Source organism: Vidua chalybeata, chromosome 7 (assembly GCF_026979565.1).
Source record: "Vidua chalybeata isolate OUT-0048 chromosome 7, bVidCha1 merged haplotype, whole genome shotgun sequence".
NCBI classification, from domain to species: Eukaryota; Metazoa; Chordata; class Aves; order Passeriformes; family Viduidae; genus Vidua; species Vidua chalybeata.
Window position 1 is genome coordinate 18,861,719 of NC_071536.1, and position 18,487 is coordinate 18,880,205.

At 36.9% G+C, this 18,487-nt stretch overlaps 1 protein-coding gene across 3 annotated transcripts; it reads right to left on the reverse strand.

Moving 5' to 3' along the window:
- HAT1 (histone acetyltransferase 1) lies at positions 1–18,298 on the reverse strand. Of its 3 annotated transcripts, none has more exons than XM_053948052.1 (11): positions 18,212–18,298; positions 17,136–17,207; positions 16,746–16,821; positions 14,960–15,080; positions 9,402–9,581; positions 9,049–9,170; positions 8,444–8,548; positions 7,999–8,105; positions 5,381–5,532; positions 4,043–4,159; positions 1–399 (listed from the first exon to the last, which is right to left on the reverse strand). In XM_053948052.1, the coding sequence occupies exons 1-11, from the start codon at positions 18,216–18,218 to the stop codon at positions 232–234; spliced, it is 1,227 nt and encodes a 408-aa protein (XP_053804027.1). In that variant the 5' UTR covers positions 18,219–18,298; the 3' UTR covers positions 1–231. The 3 variants fall into 3 exon arrangements, with proteins under 3 accessions (XP_053804027.1, XP_053804028.1, XP_053804029.1); XM_053948053.1 differs by lacking the exon at positions 18,212–18,298 and adding an exon at positions 18,065–18,087; XM_053948054.1 differs by lacking the exon at positions 18,212–18,298 and adding an exon at positions 17,845–18,014.
- Between the last annotated feature and the right edge of the window lie 189 nt (positions 18,299–18,487).

Here is an 18,487-nt window from a genome sequence, read left to right on the forward strand (position 1 = left end):
TCTGAGAATCTACATTTTTTTATTTCATCAAGAAGTGCCCCAAAACCTAAAGTACAACATTTTTAAATCTACAACACAAAAATAGAAAATATTAAAAATGCACAGGAACACAAGTCATCTTTAATGTGATTAAAACGTCACATGAGATTTTTTTTGCAGTTAAGTGGCAATTAAGGATGTGTTTTACAACACTGTATAGATCTCTGCAAGTTTCCTGTACAAGTAGGATCCTCATGCTTGTGCAAGTCGTTCTAGGACTCTTCGGTAATCTGAAACAAGCTGTTGGAAGCTCTCTTCTAACTGTTCGCGTTGCAAGTTTAGGTCTATTTGGTTCAACTGATTAGTCATCTCCTCTGGTCTTAGACACCTTCTCATCTTGGCAAGTTCTCTCTGTTTTTTCTAAGCAATCAAACAAACAGTAGTTTGAACACAGCCAGTAATTATCAAGAATATGGTATTTCATTATGGTATTTCATTAAAATTTATTCTATTTCAGTATCTAGTTCTTTAAGATGTCCCTAATCCCAAGAGAACCAGTAACCATGTTTGATCAGTACCATATTTGTTCTGTTAAAGGCTGTTAAAGTTCCTCTATTGCCCATGAGCTAAAGAAAGGAGGAATTTTGTTACCTTAACCAAACAGATTATGTCTAACAGTACACCCACTACTGAAGATGTATGGCACGAAAAACTTGACTGTAGAAATCTCACCAGAATATTTAGTCCTACATTAACATTAATTACACTGGTGTCCCATTACGTGACTGTTCAGCCAAATAATTTCCCTATAACTGACTATCAAAAATTAATTTTAAGCTTCCAATACACAGAAAAAGTTTCACAAACTCTTACAAGTTATTCAAGTTACCAGGGACTAGCAGTAACAGCACTGAAAAGCAGTAAGATTATTTATAAGCATAAACATATTTGTACAGGAAGATGATGAGTTGTCCTTGTTCTGTCACATGTGGTTTTTACCTGTTTCTTAAAAACACCTCAAAATACTTTTCTATTTTCTTTACCCAGATATACTTTTATGTAGGTGATACCTATTTCTGAACTATTCAGTTCTTCAGGTACTTTCATTCTTCAGTCTTCTCTAGCTTTGTAAAACCAGAATATCATTCAACACTTCATTTTAAAAAAGGTATTATATATGCCTGACATCTTACCAATATATCTTTGCAATACCTATAGAATGAATGTATTAAAGCAACAAAATGTCACCAAATTATTCTATTTCTAACAGTCTCAAAATCAAAGCACTTTTGTGCTCTTAATTTTACGTTTATCTCTCAAAGGAGTATTTGTTTTCATTCTGTGATTGATGCTGAGAGTCAGGAGGGAGGAGTGGAGATACAGCCTTTCCTTGTTGAAAGGATGTGAAAAACAGCATAGGTGCTTAAATTTTAGATTCACATTACCTCTGCGTAGTCAAAATGAGTAAGATACTCAAAACATATGATGAGCTGCCCAAATGAAAATAGAGATGAGTACCTTCTGGCCAAGCTTCTGTCAGTAGAACAACTAAAACTTTATTCTAGAATTAATTCAAAGTCTGCCTGATTAACAGGAGCGTTTGTTTAGATTATAAACATTAGCTCTGAAAAAAGGGTACCATCTTTTAAATGCGCACTACATGCGATACTGTACCATTAGGCCATCTTTGAGTTCCAGATTCCTGCTAAAGAGCAAACTCTCTTTGCACATTTCAGATAACCAGTTGTGTCAATATCCATTTCCCCTCTCCAAATATACAACAAGCATATCCAGGTACACAAGATTTTGAAAACTGCCATCAGTAACATTTTACCTGGGCAGCTTCAAGAGGATTCTTTGTGAGCAAGTTGTTGGGCTGGGCAGATAAGCATATTCAAGTAGCAAACAAAGTATAATAATTACAAAAAGCAGTACAGCAGTGGTATTTACTTCCAAGAGGGATGACATAAAGAACAAAGACATGATCAAGGAGATATATCTACCAGCACAATCTACTAATAAAATGCAGAGTTTGTCAGAAATGGAGAAGCCACAGTGAAACTGAAATTTCACAAGCTGCTCACCCTTTAAACTACCTTGGAGTGATGCCCTGTTAACTAACATACCAAATCTTTTCTTTCCTGTATTAATACTACTTATACAGAGAACAACACACCCAGCTGCATCAGTCATCCCAATCTAGTCATGCCACATGCATAAAGGTCTCAGTAGCTTTAGCAGCCACCTCCTTGCTAATGTAATGACTTCAAGGGGAATAGATCTATTGCATCTTCTTCCCTGGAGGTTTCCACATATAGTTTTTTTCACTGCTACTGTTAGCCAGGAAGTAATTCTAAGATGGAATACCATTTTTATTAAACTAAGGTAGTATCAACTTAGAATTATTCTACATCTGTACAGCACTGTTCAAATGAAGCCATCAAACAGTTTATGTAATAAAATGACACCAGTATTAGAGTATGCAGTAATATCCCCGATTATATGTTTATAAAATTTGGTTCCCCCCTCAAAATTACCCTCTCTATACTAAAAGTTAGTTTCATTACATTTCTGAAAACTTTTTGAAAATGGCAATGTGACTAAAATTTATTGGAAATTGTTTAAAATGAGTATATGAGTAAGCTATTTACTAAGTAGAACTACCATAAACAAGATGACTATTTCAGAACATGAAATTTAAAATCAGGGAAAAAAGAAGTTGGTTCTTTAAGGATTCTTTTGAATCCACATTGAAATAACATAAATCTAAAAATGCAATGTTCTACCATAGCAATATTGCATATTTAGCGATACAAAATCCAGTCATTATCCATGCACTTGTTGTGTGCAAAGACTGAAGGAGAAACACCTGCTAGAAGCACTAGAATTGAAGCTGCTTATGAAATTTTGGATTTCGCCTACAGGACCTCAGTGATGAGCGAGTGAATTGAAACCATGTAATAGTAATGAAAAACAGCTGCTGAAAAATCACCTTATTTGTAGTGGACACTGAGTGAAGTTTAGCAAATGAGAAGACACTCGTAAAAGAGAGCATGTTTTGATTAAGGTTCTGGCACTCAGCATGACATGAAATTATCACCAGATCAGATAGGTATTTAGTAATACAATGCTAGCCTCTCATTTCTACTAACAGCCCCTGTAAGCACAACACGACTACAAGCAAAGTTTTGCTGTTTTGGAATAACAGGGTAAATGCTGCTTTAGGAGAGCTTTCAAACTAATCAAGGTACTCCTCGTGCTCTTGTCTACCTTTACATGCAGGATTTTGATTTCTCAAGTACTTTGCTTGGCAAGTATTTAATTGACAACATTAGCTAACATGCTAGTTACAGCAATAAATCTAGATTTATTTGTGGCCTTTTTGAGTCTTGATACAAAGACTGATGCCATTTGCAACTAAGATATAATTTTTAAAATCCATACCTCAAAGGGTCAGTTTATGCAACACAGACCAACCACACTGAAAATCCAGAATGCATAAATAATAGGAACTAAGAAAATTACTTGGTACAATGTTTAAAACTTGCTTGAATTTTACTGCTGGTATTATTTTATATTCCATCTGGATGGTGTTGGTCCTATGTTGACATGACTTAATTACTTCTAGCAAGCTGTTTTCTTAAGACCTAGCAAACAATTAGAACAGGAATCTAAACTACACCTAGTCTGCAGTGTAAACTTTACCTCTCTTCAAATTTCTGGCTTGTCTATTTAAGGTATGTTTTCAACCTCTTCAAGAAATTGACCATTTCTCCCCTTAAATCTACCTGGGCATAATGCCACTTGTAGTTAGATAGCATAAGCTTAATAGTAACCTCCTGGTGGAACTGGGCAGGAAACAGTCAGGAGTCAAACACAGGATCTTCAGTGCTGCTATGTACAAATGTCCTCTGCATCTGTATATATGTCAGCTGAACACTGCATTACTAACAGTAGTTGATTGGCAGCATAATTGGCATCAACTACATTTATGGAAATTAAAGTAAAATCAAGTATAATTAGCGTTGAAATAAATATTAAATGATACTTAAGTCATATACACCTTATAGGGCCCAATCAGTCTTCTTTTAACATCCAACCGATAGCTTCTGGACTGTTCTGCATCACCCATATTTGTTGCACGCAATCGGAGAATTTCATAAACTCGTCTTGTGTGTTGCTAATGAACAGAAAGGAGAATAAAAACCACATATGAATAAAGAGGTCATGCAACAGAACTCCAAGTGCAGAAATACCGAAATACTAGAGTAATTCTTCATCTAATCAGAAGACGGGGCAAGGATAAATCTGTCCTATCTGGTGAGTTCAGTGAATAAACATTTTTCTTTTGACTTGAAAACCATTTTTTACCATGCACCCAGTGTCTGATCTCTCAGGTGCTGCACCAGCCATAGAGGTGCTTCAAGGACTTGCTGTAAGCGAACAGCAGAAAGCCCAGAAGTGAGTCCAAAAACACTTCTAAGAACAAGGACTTGAACTAGAGTGACGTAAAGCAATACCAAGCAGTATCCACTTTGCTAATTAATCCACATGTATCTACTGCCCTATCTACTGCCCTTCACAAGGCCCCCTGAAAACAACAATATTTAAACTTTTCTGTTTACTGGGGAAGAAAATTAATTAGTAAATGGAAAAACTGAAGTGCTTTTGGTATCAGGATCAGAAAGTACAACATCTGGCCGTAGAAAATCTGGGGAGAAAATTATGTTGCTACTATATTAGTATTAACTTGCATTTAAGATCAAGTATTTTTTTCTGAACAACACAACAAAAAGTGGTTTATTTGCTACACTACCACATGTTTATATACTGTTAAAAAAACAAATGAAATTTATTTATTCTTTCAGACTTAAAATACAGAAGGCTGCAGATGTAGTTTCCTTATATAAGCTATAACATTTTCATGAACACATCTGAATATGGCTTCACACTGCCCATCCCTCATGGTTTAAAGTCTTCAGTACACCACACTCAAATACATTTTAAATTAAACAACTCTGCTATTTCACTACCGTACTCAAAAATGAGTTTAATAACTTAAGATTACCAGCAAATTTAATTGTTCAATTTAACTCTTTAGTTCTCCAAGTGTTTAAAGTTGCACTAGTAAGTTGTTTGCCACTTTAGCATTCTGCATTCCCAAAGAAACACTCATTTGCACACTCTTGAAAGAAATAAAAACCATGTCAAATTCTATTACAGTAGAATTTGTAGGTAAAAAAGGCCTTTACCTAAAACCATGAACCATATATCTCCCGATACATCCTTAACAAGTATCAAAATAAGCAAGTGTGTAAATTCCATGTCTCTCTCTAAGATTAAGTTGTATTGTACTAGTTTGGTAAGAATACGTCCAACTACAATGGTACTGATTTAATACCTTATTTATTTTCAATTTTTGTTGCGCTTCCGTCACCATTTCTTGACTGAAACCTTGCATTAACTTTACTGGGGAAAAGCAAAGCAAATCTTGACAGAGCTTTACAAGAACAAAGTCTCTAAGCTTCACATAGTTCTCAGATGGATCTTCAGCTAGAAAGAATAAAAAAAGCTTATCAGAATTATTTGTTTTATCTCTGTTATGTAATTATAAAGAACTGTGGAAAACAAAAGCAGATGCAGTATTCATCAGTATATAAACAACTGTGATTAATTGTAAGCACTATTATCAAAGGTTTTGATGTTTGACAGTAGACAAACAGGCCACATTAAGAGAAGCTTCTGATATTTTGCAGTGCTGTACATATTGTGTACATATGCATTATGAAACAGACTTGTTTAAAGCCATTTAACTCCTTGGAAAAAGACAAGCCTTTAAACCTTTTTTCTTGTATCTATTCTGTATTTGACAGTAGTAGAACTACTAAAACACAAACAAAAGGGAAAATGTGGGAAAAGATTAGTGAAAATATCCTATTGTATACAAGTAAACTAGATGAAGACATGTATTGAGCAGGAGTTAGTCTTGTTAGCAGGGAAGGCACGAAAAGGTACAAGAAGCCAAAGGACAAGATTATCCAAAATTAAAAGGCTGAAGGGACCTAAGCAAAAGCTGATCATGATTTCAGGTTACTTTCATTTTACTTAAAAAAAAAGAGGGCATAGCTATCAAAACTGTTGCTATAGAAAAACCACTGAAATGGAAAACTAGCCATAGTTAAGATCAATATGAGGCCATATGCAACTATTTAATGCAGAAGGAAACATATGTACAACATTGTGAGTATATTTCTTTTTTCCTTGCTTTAGACAAGCTCACTAGAAACAAGTAGCAGGGCCATGCTTCCCCTTCAACATTCATTTTCCTGGGAGCTAGCATTGTGGAGTTTATTTCTAACCAGCTTACATCTCAGGTGTGTTTTCCTTTAGTTTTGAGGTACACTGTAAATAGTTAAAACTTGCAGTTTCAGGATGATTAAAAGCAAAACAAAGCTACCAAGAAGGACTGGGATAGAAGCTTTTGCCACGTGGTGTATGTGGCACTGCACAACCAACAATTTATTTTCCTGGGTTAGGTTAAAATATATTGTGCACGACTTCCCTAATCTTGTATGGCAAGCCTTATAGCACTTATTCTGCTAAAGAGATTGGAGAAGTGCACTAAAGTAAATTGATTCATTCTTTTGCACTCAGAGTAGTTAAAAGAAGAATGAGGCAGTTTCTGTCCAGTAAGCACTAGCAGCATACATTTTGCTTGTGTCATGATGGCAAGGTATAAGCAGAACAAAGTATTTGCTGCAAACGTGAAACTCAGAAATAATTTTAATTAGTAAATTAGCTTTTTCAAAGTAATTAACTAGATCTTAATTTCCTCTTTACAGAACTTAATAAAGGCTTTATTTCACAATTTTAGATTATATTTAACTAAATATCTTGCCCATATTAAGACAGTACAAGTCCTGTGTTCCCCTCAAAAAGGACAATAAATACTTCTCAAAGAGTCTTAACTTTCATAACTTGTGTGCCATGTAGAATATTGCAAGCCTTCTCCAGCTTCACTTCCCAAAAAAAAGGACCAAAGTTTTAGTGCACGTTTACTGTTTGCTACAACCCTGTACTTAAGGCACTGACCCATGAACATGTCATAGGATTTATGCAGTAGCATGTTAAGACTTTGCTCATCCTCAATTATAAGAGCTATGTAAAGGTTTGTACTATTAAAAAGAAAAATGCATGATGCACATGAGTTCCTGCTGCATGAACTAAAGTATACTTTCTTAGGTTCCCACAAACTGGATTGAAATTATGAGGTGGATTATTTTGTTATGATGATCTGGCAACAACACATTATGAAAGCAAGTAGTCTATTGGGTTTTAATTAGAATGGAGAGTTATTTATAACCAAGATAAGCATACACATAGAATTAAATGACAAACGTGTTTGAACTGCATTTCTTCCTATACTAGACTTGAAACCACAGGACTGACGTCAGGCCCGTGACAATTTTCAATGTTAGTTTTGTTATTCACATGGACCCTTTACCTGCCATTTCCACAATCTTTTGTTTTGAGGTATTTGTGCACACACATCTAATATCATGGATACCTTCAGCCAACAATACGTGCTCCTAGAGAACAAGTTCTCTACAAACTCTTACCGTCTGTAAAATATCAGCTTGCACACTAATATTAAATATGCTATTTTAGTTAGGTGCGTCGTGTCTCCCCTCAAGTTTGAGTTTTGGCTAATAGGGGTCAATTGAACAAGGAATTTACAAAGCTTGCTCTCTTGGCAAACTCAGCTGTGTATCTCACAATAAATAGTTAATTAGCTGGTAATCCATTCACACTAGGGATTGAATTTTCCTGGTGTGCTGTTCTCTGAGTTAAGTATTTAAGAAGCTACACCATATACACTTCTGTAAACTAGAGTACTATTAATCCTGAACTGAGCAGAAGCTAAATCTTCAAAAGGCTTTAAATTCACACAAATGAACATAAAAGTTAGCTTGTGGGCTAACAACCTATAAAGTGCCTTATTAAAAACATAATTCAAACCTGTTATATCAAGTACTGTAGGAGAAGACATATAGTATCTATGAACTGTTTCAAGCAGCTGAGCACCATGGCCTTCTCCTTGGAATGGTGGCAAGATCAGCATCTGGCTACAGACAAAGGAATGCATTTTCAGTTCAAATGCAAGCATTTGGAAACAATGTGAAGTCTTAAAAACAAAACAGTATTTCATTTTAGATTAAGGTATGTGCAATCTTCAAGTTAAAATGTAGTTTTTAACAGCATCTTAAAATTGTGAAATATTCAAAACTTGTTTGAGATTCCCCCCGCTTCAAGAAGGGAACAATGAAAAAAAAAATCAGTGCACAGACAGCTAATAATGGGGATTTTTTTAAACAAATCAACACTATTATAAACAAGTATTGGGAACTTCAGCAGTTCCCTCTTCTGAAATAAAAGGCAAGGCACGAGTTACACCGCCAATTACCTTACACGTGGCCGGGTTTTGTCTGGGTACACATAGTAATTATAGACTGTCATGTAGCCTACGGTCGCAAAGAGTGTAGCTCCATCCTTATTATACTTCTCAAATCTGCAGATAAAACAGAAAGCCAAGCAGGTCAATTACAGTTGCGCTCCCATGCAGTGTCCATTTTCTTTTCCATTCTCCAACTGAATTTTCAGTGTCAGCAAGCTACTCTGTGAGGGCCCAATGGGTACACCTGCTATGTTCTGAATGTACAATTCACTTAATTGGTGTGCAGCAACTTGGATAAATCAGACCTCTTTACAGCACTTCAGTGCACTTGCCTATTATAAAGATGAATAGGTGGCAAGTAAAAGAAAACACAGGCAAAGCTCATTTTACTGTTTAAGCCTACATTCAGGGCTCTAACGGACAACAGCATTTAATTCAGCTCTATTCTCAAGCTTTCCCAAAGCATAATGGAGGAAAACTCAAGCCTCATAAACAATGTTTTTTCTTTCCTGGGAAAAATATCATTATACTGCTCCAATAATTGGCCAGCCACAATTAAAATGCAGGCTTTGTGGAGGTAATAAGGTCCACTGTTGCTTTAGAACTGTACTTACACTAGAAAGTAGTTCCATCTTTCATCATCTACATCAATAAAGCTAGCAGTTTCAATAAACCACATCAAGAACGTCTGAAGCCTTTCATGATATTCTCGAAAGCCTGGACATGTCATGTCAGCCTAGGGAAAAAGCCAGGAGAAGTCAGGTGAACCCTATCACAGATGCAAGAGGAAAAACTATGAAAAACCTAATTAAATTAACTGATATAAAAAAGTATGTTAGTGATTTACAAATGGGTAAAATTATAGTATTTATACACTACAGTTGAGTCACTACAGAAGGTGCATCTCTACAAAATAAAAGCTGAATTTGGTTGCTCAAAAGCAGAAGCTTAACTTATTTTTTCATACCTTGTATATCTGATATGCTATATCTTCACCAGCTTCCTCATTATGGATAGAATATGTGTGCAACAGCATTCCAAAGGGCTTGAAGTTTACCTCTTTCTCCAGCAGAGACACAAAGTCATCTGTGTTTGTGCAAAAACCAGGCGGAATGATTTCTCTAATTTTACTTTCCACATCATCTGCCTGAAGATTACAAAAAGGGGAAGGATTGGTGGAAAATTAGAAAAAGACAGTATTGATGTCACTGTTGTGTTTAAGAAATTAATATATCTATATCTACCATGGTACTATATCAATGGTACTATATCTACCAGTAATTAAAAAACCAAAAAGGAAAGAGAAAAAAGAAAAAGCAAGCATTCTTGTTGTTCGTTAGTGATCTTCCAACAAGTAAAGGAGCTGCACTCATGAGATCAGAAATGTCACAATCCAGCCTTTTTAAGCATCAAAAAGCTCTTGGTTATAGCAAAGTTCACGAACATTTTTCTGTTTAGAGATTGTTATATTTGTTCAAGCTTGACTAAGAGCATTGGTAGCTATTCTGCAAGCGCAGCATGCTCAGAAACCAAGACTTTCTAGACAGCAATTCACCAAGATTATGCTATGCTACACAGCCTCGTAGAACTCAGGTTCCCAAACAAGCAGCTTACAAGAGGTATTAGGTGATGCAGAACTAAGCAGATAAAAAGGGACAAAGACCAAAAACGGGAGCTCCCAAATAGGAAAGTGACAGCTAGCACACTCTGGCATTCTTACGGCCCCCTGCTTGAAATGCCTGTCTATAGAATCAGCTGCAAAACAGTACAAACTCAGACAACCACATCCTGCATTCTAATAAAAGAAAGTTTTGAAAACAAAGTTTGACATAAAATAGTACAACTTCTGAATACTGTCAGCAAATCTGACCTGTAGTCTAACGTACTGTGGAAGACAAAATATTCTGACACCAAAATTTAATTCAGAGATTACTCTTTTCAGATAGCCAAAGTTAGAGACTATCAGCTGAGCAGACTTCATAATCCTTTTCAGACCTCCAAAAGACCACTTGATTGAATACATTTACTACTTCTTTTTAACCATGAATATTTGATGAAGCTTCACAATAACGTATTACTGCTTCTCACCAGGCAATAAAACTTAATGAATTGGTCTCAACTTAACAAAACCATACTCCTCAATACAACCTCTAAAAGCCTGACATTACATTCAACAAAATGAGCTTACATTCAATTCAAACTTTCCTCTGGACAATGAATCCAGGTTTTTACTTAATGGAGTTTGCCGTGAGTTCAGCTGTAATGTTTGTATTGTATCTATTTCCACAAGGGCGGACACAAGAACACTTTGTGTTAACTTACTAAGCAGCTCTTTCACACCGTTTACATGCATGATGGGTATTAGTTCAAAACCAAGACTCTTGCTACTTAGCATTCAAAACAGGGAAATTAAGATGCTCAGAACAAAACACACTACAAAAGGCTAATACAACATGCTACTAATTCCTGTCCTTTCAACCATGGGCCCTTAAGCAGAAGCAATGCACCTGCAAATGAATAGCACTTTATCATTCAGTTACATTTTTACTGTGGAGAAGGACAGACTTAGTTCAGCAAAAACAAGTTTTATTCTTAATGGTTTGGTACTACCAACATTTATATTTATATTTGGAGAGAGAGCTATTAAGCAGTTAAAATACAGCTCTACAATACATGGTTGTAGGAACTCAGTAAAAACGTGTAGTCTTTACACTCATTTCATTCTCCAAACAAAGATAATTTGTTGGTGCCTTCGCCATTCTTCATAAACCAGTATTAGCCAAAATGTTTTCTTTACACTTACTGATTTAAAGGATTACACAAAACCAGCCACTTCTTCCGAATCAATGAATTACATTAAAAAACATATTTATATGGAACACAATTTAGAAATGCCTTTTTTAAAATTGTGCAAATGCATTGTTTACACAACTCTTACGTCTGCACTACTGACAGAGCTGTAAGAAATCACAAGTATCTGTAGCAATTTGCATTTTATATAGCTGAATAATCATGCAAAAATAATCCAGAATTAAAATAGTATTTCCATGCAACAGTACAAAAAAAAGTCATCCACAGATGACATGTGGACAATATCTAAAAAGGGTGAATATACAGCAGGAAGTGCTATGTACATAATGTTTAAGTAATTTTGTTTCCTCTCACATTTCTAAGTTTCTTCATTAGTGGTAAGAAGGAAGCCAAACTGTGACTTGCACAAAGCCTGTAAGATATCACATCCATCACTGGCTGCCACCAGAGAAGTCTTGTTTTCAATACAGCAGAAAGAATGAAAATGTACCACAGTCTTAGCAAATAAAGCACTAGATTGATTCTATATGACTACAACAAATTTTCACCTATTGCCTCCTAAAAATTCTCTCCCCTTGGCATGGGGTATGACACAAGAAAACACAGTCTTCAATTTTAGGGTTAACAGGATCTCTCCTTCTTACAGAGCAAATCCCAGAATCCTCAGTTTGAGCAGTGCCAGAAGTTTAAGCCATGCAATTTTCAGTTAATAAGATCTGAAATACTGGAATCGCAATAGTCAACGATGTAAAAATAATTTATTTCATTAAAACCTGTACTTCTAAATGGAAACATCCATTACTTAGCAAGTCCTTTTCAAACACTTCTCTCTGAGGTGCCCATAATCCAAAGAGCTACAAAAATGTGTTTACTGCCTTCCCTTGTGCATTTCTTTGATATTGGTGAAAGGCTAATTTTTTTTTTATCAGAGCAAGACACTCAGATCTTACCAACCAGAATGGATGCACACAAATTTCTCTTCAGTAAAACAATCTTGTTGACTACTACAGCAATGTTTAACACAGGCAAAGCAACTTACAATGAAGTATGCAAAAACCTGAAATAAGCCAGCCAAGAGTTGTTAAGCTTATGGTTAATGGAAGTGCTGTCTGTAATATATTACCTTCACAATCAGAATCATGTAAGGTGATGACAGGAAATTTGGTATGGGCTTGTAACTGCACTTGATTTGTAGTAGGACTGCTTAAGTGGGTAATGTCTCTTCATACATCACATTTGACTCTGAGTAATTTTAATTTAGAAATTATTGAACTAATAGGCAGCTATGACATTTGCATACCATGTAGATGCTGTTTCAAAGTGACTTAAATTAAAATAACTATAGAAGCATACTGGAGAGTTGAATTTCTCTAAAAATTGTATGTACATACTTCAGAGGGGATAAATTGAGTGATCAGCAGTATTACCTAACAAAAGAACCAAATATTGAAACAATACTTTTAAATTAACTTTTGTATAAAGAAAATGCACACACTAGCTGCAAAGCAAGATAGAGAGTTTAGTGAAATACTTTACACCTATCCCATCATAAAATGCAGAAAAAAGGAAGATATTGGAACAGCTGCAAATCTCAATGCAACAAGCAATTCAGAGGTCATTGCTATTAATATTTACACTAGAAGAAAGCAGTTTCTCTTCAGTTATTTGAAAGAATTAACTCCATTCCAGGGATAAATTTTGTCTACTTTCACTAAATGAAGTGCCAGCTTCTGTTCAAAACATGATCATACTTTGCTGAGCCTTCCCCAGTAATATAATCTCCTTAAAGATGGATCTAAACCATGTTAAGATGCATAAATATGACTGGACTTCTGCCTTTTGATATTTCAGGACTGTATCGCGAATGTTGAAAAAGATCTTGGAGAAAAAAAACCAGTGGTATTGGGATGAGTATTTCTGTCAGTCCCTAGCAGGGATAGCAGCAGCTGCTTCAGCAGTAAGGAAACCAAACTTAGTATTACAGAATAAAACCACCTGCTGTTGAATGAGCTTGTATGGAAATCTGGGTACAAAATCCTCAGCTGTGAATAACTTTGTGGAGCATTAATACCAACTTGCTTGTAACCAGTTAGAGTAAAGGCAGAAACTGCTGTCCTTTCCTAAAGGCCATCTATTCACAGCACAAGATTATCTGTCATGTGTGGCAGATAGTCTGCATCTTAGTGTAATTATCATCAAGGAGGAGAGATCAGCAAATAGTTAACTTAGAAAAGTAAATGTTAATACACATTCACATCAACATCCTGCTGTAATGACAGCTGATGTTTTAACCTCTGCAAATGAGCTATCTTAGGCTGGTTAAACTGACAGCAAATACAAATGCAGAAGACTGACTACGTATTTTTTTTTACATATGTTTAGATATAGCAATATAAGCAGCTTATTTGACTGTACAGTACTAGTAACACTAAGGGAAGCAAAGGTAAGCAACCACATTCTTCCCCTTCAGTCAAGGCATGTAAATGCCCTGGAAAGCAAACACAAGTGCTGCTCAAAAAGATCTTTTTTGTCCCCATCTCAGTCCCTAAAGGAATTGGAGGAAAAATTCAGTATAGGAAACAGGCCTTGAAAAAAGCAACCATTTTGAGCAATCAAAAAATTGCAGTGTGCATAGGGCAAGACAGACCTTGTTTAGACCTCCAAAGAAGTAAACAGGGTTTCCCATTTGTACAGAAAATAGATGAAGTAAAAAGGTGCTATGGGGCAGATTCCTGTTCTATTTTGAAATTATAGCAAGATTGGACAATTTGATTTTAACATGTTTACTATACGGCCAACAACCTTTCCTTTTTTTCCTTTTTCCTTTCCTTTTTTCAAAAAGTCCTTCTTAAGATTGAAGAGCATGACCTTTCACTCCTAAGACATGTTGCTCTAGCCTATAAAGTATTTCAGATATGTCCAGGAACTTAGCCTGTTGAACTGACTATATTCTAATACACCTTCAAAACAAGGAAGGGCAAATCTTTAAAATCTCAAATGACTTTAATGAAGTAATTTCTCCTTTTACAATAGGCCTTTCCTTGAAATTATTTAAATAAACTCCAATGAATTTGAAAGTAGTAACTTAAATGCAATCTGAAGTCATATTTGGAGAACATACAGACAGTAGGAGAGGAAAAAAAATCTATCCTACAAGTACTTTATAAGCTCAGAAAACCTGCAGGAAAAAGAAGAAACAACCAAACAAAAACCCTGCAGGTAATTGTATTATCACATTCCTTTAAGAAAGATGTAAAGCATACATGATACCCATACAAAAGTTTATAATCTCTTTTCTGCCCTAGTTGTTCTCCATGTTTACAGAGACACAGTCAAGCATACTATCTCACTAAGTTCTTACAGAAACCTCTTTTTTCTTTTCAGTGATTCTCTTCATCATTAACCCCATAAGTACTAGTCCTCCTCCTGGTCACAGTTAATATGAAGATACAGACTTGTCAAGTTGAGGTTTATTTTGTGGAGCTGGCTTTGGCATCAACACTTCACATCTGACTGTTCTGTTTGACAGAATTTTGATTGTACTGTTGTCAGGGAATAGGAAATGAAGTTCAAACCTTTTTGTTTGCTTAGCAAAGTGAAGCTTTGTTTCTTTCCTTTTAATATAAACCATGTCTAGCTGGGCAATTACTAAACCTAGAACTGAAGTAAACCATCTCAACGTTATGTTAAAGACCGAAGCAGACCTGCACTTACCTCCACACAGTCAAACTTTTCATTCACTTTTGATGTGTATTCAATGCGGAAGAGCGTTGACAGATTTCCAGCAATGTAATACAAGAGGATCTTGAGTCCCTTGTAGCCAAAAGCAACTTCACTGAGAAAGGAGAAAATAACAACCAGGAACTTGATACACAACAAAACATTCACATCACAGGGGCTTCATTTCATGTGACATTCACATAATCTTTCCCAGTAAGGTAAAGTAAGCTTCCTGTTAGGAAAAGGGAATCAAACTGGATGTGTGTTATTTAGACAGAGATAATGCCTTACACTGCTTCTATTACTTCACTCCTCTAGTGGAAATATTCTGAACTCAGTAAGGCAGTGCCTGTGTCCTTACTGTGACAGCTCAGGAGAGAATACCTGAAACAGCTCATACTGTTTTTATGCTTTTTCAACAGCTTTAACTCATTAACAGTTATTTACATTAATTGATTGCTAATATTTATTAAAAATTACTTTCCAGTGTAGCACAATATTTTGGAGTAAACTACTTCAATCTATAATGTACAAAGCACAGATAACCAGGTATATCAATTTGTAGAGTTTTTAGTTGACAGTTTCTATTTAGTTATCCAATCTAACCAGAAATTAGTACATGCAAAAAGAAGTATAGAATTGAAAAGCCTTTTTTACAGTTTGAAAATACAAGCTGCCTGAACACAAACTCTATACTCTTATGAAGAATAGATAATCTATTTTCTGAAAAGAACATACAGAAAATAGTAATGTTCAAAGAAACAGGCCAATTTTTTTTTTTTCATTAAAGCATCGCTAAAACTTTTTTTTTCTGGGATTTTTCCTTTATGGTAGTACATTCATAATTTAGAATCTGAAATGTAAGTGCCAGAAGAATTTGCTTCTTTGCTAAACTAACAGATTGGAGAATTCTCTGATTACTAAAATTATAATTATTGTCAACGATACTAATAGTGTAACAAATTTATTACATTTAATATATGTAGTTCATTCTAATTGAAGTACTTAGAATGCTTTCAAAAGGAAATTGAAATGAAAAAAAACCAACTACTTAAAGAAGTCCACAGAAACATGCAGGTGGATTCTCCTTAGGTTTGTTTGGGTTTTTTTGGTTTATTTCTTTTTTTAATCTATGGCCAGATTGTTGAATATCACTCTACTGAAAATAATAAATGACATTTCAGCACTAATTAATTCAGCATACTCAAAATAAAAGAAACAATACTTTTCTACCTACACTTTAGGAAAGACTTTGTTACCAGCATTCCTCTGGAGAAACCAGCTGCTCATGGCCTGAACAGGTGCACGCTTCTCTGTCTGGATGGCCGTGCCCAAGGAGTGGTGAGGAATGGAGTTAAATGCACCAGACAGCTGTTCCCCTGTGGTGTTCCCCAGGGCTCAGTGCTGGGGACAGTCCCACTTATTGTCTTCATCAGTGATCTCAATGCTCCCCAAGTCAGACTGCAGACAACACTAGGCTGGACAGGAGTGTTTATCTGCTGGACTTGGGTCTCAACAAGTGACAGACTTGGGGAAGAACAGCAGCAAAGGAGCTGGGGGTGCAGGTCGACAATCGACTGAACATGAGTGAGCCAGCGTGTGCCCAGGTGGCCACGAAGGCCAGAGGCATCCTGGCCTGTGTCAGCAAATGTAGCAGCAGCACCAGGCCAGCACTTCTTACCTTGCACTCTGTATTAGCAAAAAGTTTTGGTTTTTAATGATTTGGAAACAAATTTGCCCTTTGGAACCTATTAGTTTAAATCTGGAAACTTTGACTTACTCATCTCCAAACACTTGATGGCTGTACTCTGGATTAAATGTTGTGTTCTCATCCTCCAAATCCTCAGGAAAGCGAACTGAGAATGTAAAAAGAATAGAGCATGACCAAGTCATCACCTTTCATTTGTTTACCCATGAAGCCCTGCTAGCTGTTCACGCACCTTTCCACTAGAGTCGGACAACTTTAGTTAAGTAACTATGTGAGAGTGGCATACAAATAAAATCAAGGCATCCTATACAATTTAGATGTATATTACGTGATCTAGGAGTATCAAATCAGTAATCAGACTAGAACCGAGAAATTGACACAGATGTATACATGTATCTATTTCACAGGAAGAGACTGGAATTCTTCAGTATCACTTGTACAATATTTAAAAAGTGGTATTACCTAGTTTCAGCTGAATTGCCTCATTTGTATTACACTTGTATTCAGCCAGCTTCTTCTCCATAGCAGTAAGTCCTGAAAAAAAAAGGTTTTTTAAAGAGGTGTCATTATTACTCAAAAAATGCATTAGAAAAAGGGTCATAAACAACAACAACAAAAAAAAAAAAAACGGACAACACAAAACCACTGAACAAGAAAGATTAAAACAGCTACAATATGCCACAGCACATCAATACAGAGGATAAAGAGATCTATCGCACACACTCTTTTGGAACTAGAAAACATACAAGTATCTCTTTTTAGTTCCTGAAAAATTAAAGTCATTACTATAAAAATATTAAGTATTCTAAGTTACTACAAATTAAATATATGTTTCACATGTGTTACTCATAACATGTTATACTGAATAAGAATTCGGTATAACATGGTATAAGTGACACGTGTCAGGAAACATCAAGTGTTTGCATTAAGTCAATTTTATAAACTGCTGCTAATGACCTACAGTGGCACGTACGCCACTAGCAATTATTTAGCCAGCAATACTCTTCCAGAACGGATGTGGAAGAAAAATGCAAATAAACTGTATTTCATGTGATTTCCAAAGCCTAATCTAGGCCAGGAGACGTTTCATCTCAGGTGTGTTCTAAATGCTTCACAAACATAGCCCCCCTTCATTTCAGAAGGGCCATAAGAAAGTTCTCCTACATCTTACTTCAGGCAGCAAACTTTAAGTAAAAACACTTTCGGGTTTTTAACGTCCTGCCCACCGCCAGCAAACTTGTGGCCACGGACACACGCTCTGGTCTAACACTACCAGACCGCGGGGGCCATAAGCCCGAAGACACGCAGGAGCAGGACCATGGGAGTCGGGCGGCAGAGAGGCCGCCGGGCTCCCCTCCCTCACAGCCTACTCCCCGTCCGCCCGCGCTCACCGCGGTCCGTCTACACCCGCATCCGCCGGCCCCGAGCTCAAGCTCTCCGGCCCCGCGCCCCGGTCACGGCGCTACCCCCGGGCCCCCCTGCCCCTCTCGGCGAGGCTCCGACAGCTCCCGCTCCCCGAGCGCGGGGCCGGGACTCACCCGCCATGGCCGAGCCCCGCGCAGCAAATCAACCCGCGCGCCCGCCCGGCGGAAATGAGAGCGCGCGCACACGCGCTTCCGCTTCCGCCCGCCGACACCCGGCGGGGAGCCAATGGCTGCCCCGTGCGGCGCGCGCAGCCCCCGCGCATGCCCGGCGCTGCCTCGAGCCTCGCGCTGGCTCGCGTGGCCGGCCCCGCCCCGCTGGTAAAGGTGTTGGGGCTGAATGAAAGGTTGGGAAGACACCTGAGACAGGTGTCCCCAGGTGACAAAGGGTTA

What these genes read in the sequence shown, in the direction of transcription:
- HAT1 (XM_053948052.1), bottom strand. An exon ending in GGCAATTCAGCTGAAACTAG is followed by an intron (nt 16,822 to 17,135) that starts GTAATACCACTT and finishes TTACATTCTCAG; the next exon opens with TTCGCTTTCCTGAGGATTTG. An exon ending in CATCAAGTGTTTGGAGATGA is followed by an intron (nt 15,081 to 16,745) that starts GTAAGTCAAAGT and finishes CTCCTTTCTCAG; the next exon opens with TGAAGTTGCTTTTGGCTACA.